Source organism: Mus caroli, chromosome 16, assembly GCF_900094665.2.
Source record: "Mus caroli chromosome 16, CAROLI_EIJ_v1.1, whole genome shotgun sequence".
In the NCBI taxonomy this organism is placed as follows: domain Eukaryota; kingdom Metazoa; phylum Chordata; class Mammalia; order Rodentia; family Muridae; genus Mus; species Mus caroli.
In genome coordinates, this window is record NC_034585.1 from 20204894 (window position 1) to 20208866 (window position 3973).

A 3973-nucleotide genomic window follows, 5' to 3' on the forward strand; every position below is an offset into this window, starting at 1 on the left:
AAAATACATTTAAAAATATTTAGTCAGTTAGTCTTAATGAAAAGACATGTAAACAATTTTGCAGTAACTCCTTAAGCCTTATCGATCTATGACATGAACTATTGCTTTGAATTTACGGAAGGTAAAAGTGCTTGGACAACCATGTAATAAATTATGCTGCTGTAACGATTCTACCTGATAATTATATGAGTTAATTTTTGTCTGAGAAAGTATAAAAACTAAGAAAAAAAAAAGTGACAGTGTAGCATTGTCTGGGTAATCCAGTGTGCATGTGTCTATCTATGTGTGTGCCTGACTGTCTTTCCTTTTCTTCTTCCGTTCTCTCTGGTTCACAAAGAGTAACAAACTTCTCTTGCCTGGCCTGCAAGAGGCCTCTGAGTCGAACAGTCAAGCATCTAAGGAGCCTAAGGAACGAAGTTTCTTTTCTTAATCTGTAGCTGCTATCAGCAGGAGTTAATTGCCAGAAGCTACCAGCTTCTGGCCCCAGCACAGCAAGAGTGAGTGAGTCAAATCATCAGCAACGGTCACCCCACTGAGTGCTGAATTAAAGGCATGTGTGACCACGCCTGGCTCTCTCCGTGGGTTGTTGGTTTTTTTTTTAATTTATTTATTTATATTTTTACACTCCATATTTTATACCCACCCCACCCTGTCTACCCTCTGACTGTTCCACATCCCATACCTCCTCCCCACCCCCTGTCTCCACGTGGATACCCTCACCCCCCACTCCACTTGACCTCTAAATCCCCTGGGGCCTCCAGTCTCTTGTGGGTTAGGTGCATCATCTCTGAATGAACACAGATCCAGCAGTCCTCTGTTGTATATGTGTTGGTGGCCTCATATCAGCTGGTGAATTCTGCCTGCTTGGTAGTCCAATGTTTGAGAGATCTTGGGGGTCCAGATTAATTGAGACTGCTGGTCCTCCAATAGGGTGGCCTTTCTCCTCAGCTTCTTTCAGCTTTCCTCTAATTCAACCACAGGGGTCAGCTGCTTCTGTCCATTGGTTGGGTGCAAATATCCGCCTCTGACTCTTTCAGCTGCTTGTTGAGTCTTTCGGGGTACTGCCATGCTAGGTCCCTTTTTGTGAATGCTCCACAACCTTAGTAATAGTGTCAGACCTTGGGACCTCCCCTTGAGCTGGATCTCACTTTGGTCTCACTGTCACTGGACCTTCTTTTCCTCAAACTCCTGTCCATTTCCATCCCTGTAATTCTTTCAGACAGGAACAATTATGGGTCAGAGGTGTGACTGCGGGATGGCCCTACATGGCTTTTTATTAGGGGATATTGGCTTTGCTCTGTGTTGGGTTAGGGTTAGAGAACCAGAGGGAATAGGAGTGAGGGCTCTATGGAGGGAGCAGGTGTTCCAGAAGGTTCCTAGAATGTAGGTCAAAGTGCTGGAGGAAAGTGGGGGATCTCTTTTTGTGAGAGAGTGGTGGCTTAACTTAGGTTCTCAGAAGGTAGGCATGTGTACACAGGTGTGTGTGTGTGTGTGTGTGCAGGTGTGTGCGTGTGCAGGTCTGTGTGTGTGTGTGTGTGCATGCAGGATGCAGATCTGTATGTGTATGCAGGTGTGTATGTACATAGGTGTGTGTTTCTGTGTATGTAGGGGTGTGTGTGCCTGAACGCAAGCACACACACTTCAATTTCATGGCCAAGTTACACTGCATAGCTCTGGCTGTCCTACAACTTTCTCTTGAGGTCAGGCTAGCTTCAAACTCAAAGATCTACTGCCCTTATCTCCCAAGGACTAGGATTGAGGGCTGGCACCACCATTCCTAGCTTATTTTATTTTATTAGGTATTTTCCTCATTTACATTTCCAATGCTATCCCAAAAGTCCCCCATACCCTCCCCCCAACTCCCCTCCTAGCTTATTTTAAAAGACACCCTTTCTTTATGGATCCCAGGCTGTGCTTGGACTCATTTTGTTGTTGTTGTTGGTTTTTGTTTGTTTGTTTTTGCTTTGTTTTGTTTTGTTTTGTTTTGTTTTCCGTGACAGGGTTTCTCTGTATAGTTCTGGCTGTGCTGGAACTCACTTTGAGGACCAGGCTGACCTTGAACTCAGAAATCCGCCTGCCTCTGCCTCCTGAGTGTTGGGATTAAAGGCGTGCACCACCACGCCCGGGGTGCTTGGACTCTTGAACCCACATTACAACCCAGGCTAACCACAAACTCTCAGCAATCCTCCTGTCTCAGTATCCCCGGTGTTTGGATAACAAGTATATGCCACCCTGGTCACTGGGCACTTACTGATAATAAGATGTTGGTAGACATCATATTGACATAGATTATTTTTCTAGTTGGGTAATGACACAGATTTAGAAACACTGGTAAGCAAGTCTAACTATTCCTAGCATTGGCTTAGTGAGCAGGAGATGGGGTGCAGAAAGAAAAAGTTCTCACAGAAGTGAGACCCTCTAATCATCCCTGTAGCGCCCGTGCCTCTGTGGCAAGGAAGGTCCATCTAAGGATTCCTGTCTACCTTAGAGAGGATGTTCCAGAGAGAGACTATAAGCTCCTGTGGTCAAACTCAAGCTTTGGAGACAGCTTCAATTCGCCTCAAGTCAGGAATGGCTGAAAGGAGACCAGTGTAAAATCATCAAGTCTGAATTTTATTTCCACTAGGATCAGGGTGATGAAGACGATGGTCCCGCGCTCCACACATCCCAGGATTCTTCTGGTCCTTCCCTCTGGGTCATTGCTGGGGCAACTGCTTCACTTGTGAAGATTCTGCCTGACGCTCAGGCGCTGGCTCTGCCCCTGCCTTTGAGAGTCTGCCTTTGTACTCGCACGCGTTTAGGAGCCTCTGTAATATAGTAAACTGCTGTTAATCTCCTGCTTCTGCTCAACTTTTGCCAAGCAGTGCAGCCGGTTTCAGGGTGAGAATGTTTCCCAGGGTCATTGGGTCTTCAGTGACTGAAGTGAGAGGAACACTCGGCTCAAATGCAGTTTCCACAGCAGCCCACTGGCTGGGGTAGCTGTGGGGAGCCACATCCTCATTTCTTATTCCTACACATCACTTCAGTGCACTTGGCTTTCTCTAAACTGAGTTTGTGGCGACTGCAGTAAGTGAGACCCTTGACCACATATATTCTGACTGTTCTTAGCCTACTCTGTTTTCCTCTCACACCTTTGAGGGCCCCCGCCTCCATACGGGTTCACTTCTGGGGCTCAGGTCTTTGTTTAGTGACCAGGGAATTTACCTAGAGTCTCTCAGTGACCATGGGTATGGAGCTGTGTGGTGGAGCATGGAACACTTATCAGTGGGTTCAAAAAGTCATATATTTTTTTCCAGGCAAAAGCACGGCATGGGTTGGAAACTATACGCCTTCCTCACATTCTAAGTAAGCAAGTCTAACTATTCCTAGCATTGGCTTAGTGAGCAGGAGATGGGGTGCAGTAAGAAAAAGTTCTCACAGAAGTGAGACCCTCTAATCATCCCTGTAGCACCCGTGCCTCTGTGGCAAGGAAGGTCCATCTAAGGATTCTGGGTAATAATCTCTTCCTGTTTGTCCAAAATGAATGTTCTTCAGTGTCACACAAAAAGAGGATGCACTTTTAAGGTGAGGCTAAGGAACTGGCTCCTAAAAGGAAGAAGGAAGTTTCCACCAAATCCCATAACCTGCTTTGTCACAAGAAATAAAAGGTTGCTGTAGCAAACCTTCTTCAATATTCTCCCTTCTACTTTCTGGCCTTAGTGCTGGACTCAGAACTTCTGAGAACTAAGGATTGATTAATCTAACCTCAGCAGCATTACCAAAAAGCCCCTGCTTGAAAGCCTTATGGCAGAGACTAGCTAGTGGGTAGACTGGGTGAGGAACAGCCTCACCCAGAAAAGGAATTCCAAGGACAAGCTACTAAGTGAGAGTCTCTTTGCTATAATTCACCTGCTTGAGAAACATAAAGTCAATTCATTACTCCCCGTCAATCCCTTTGATCAGCCTGTTTCTGTTTTCCTCTCTCTCTCTCTCT

The 3973-nt window shown here is 45.9% G+C and overlaps 1 protein-coding gene across 1 annotated transcript in view; it reads right to left on the reverse strand.

Annotated features, from left to right (window-relative positions):
* Window positions 1-2592: 2592 nt before the first annotated feature.
* Window positions 2593-3973, reverse strand: part of LOC110312040 (T-kininogen 2-like) — a gene marked incomplete at its 5' end in the record, with an annotated part of 24900 nt that continues 23519 nt past the window's right edge. Inside the window, one exon of the mRNA XM_029470741.1 lies at window positions 2593-2807. Coding sequence (XP_029326601.1) covers window positions 2697-2807 — 111 coding nt within the window. The remainder of the gene's footprint in view (window positions 2808-3973) is intronic.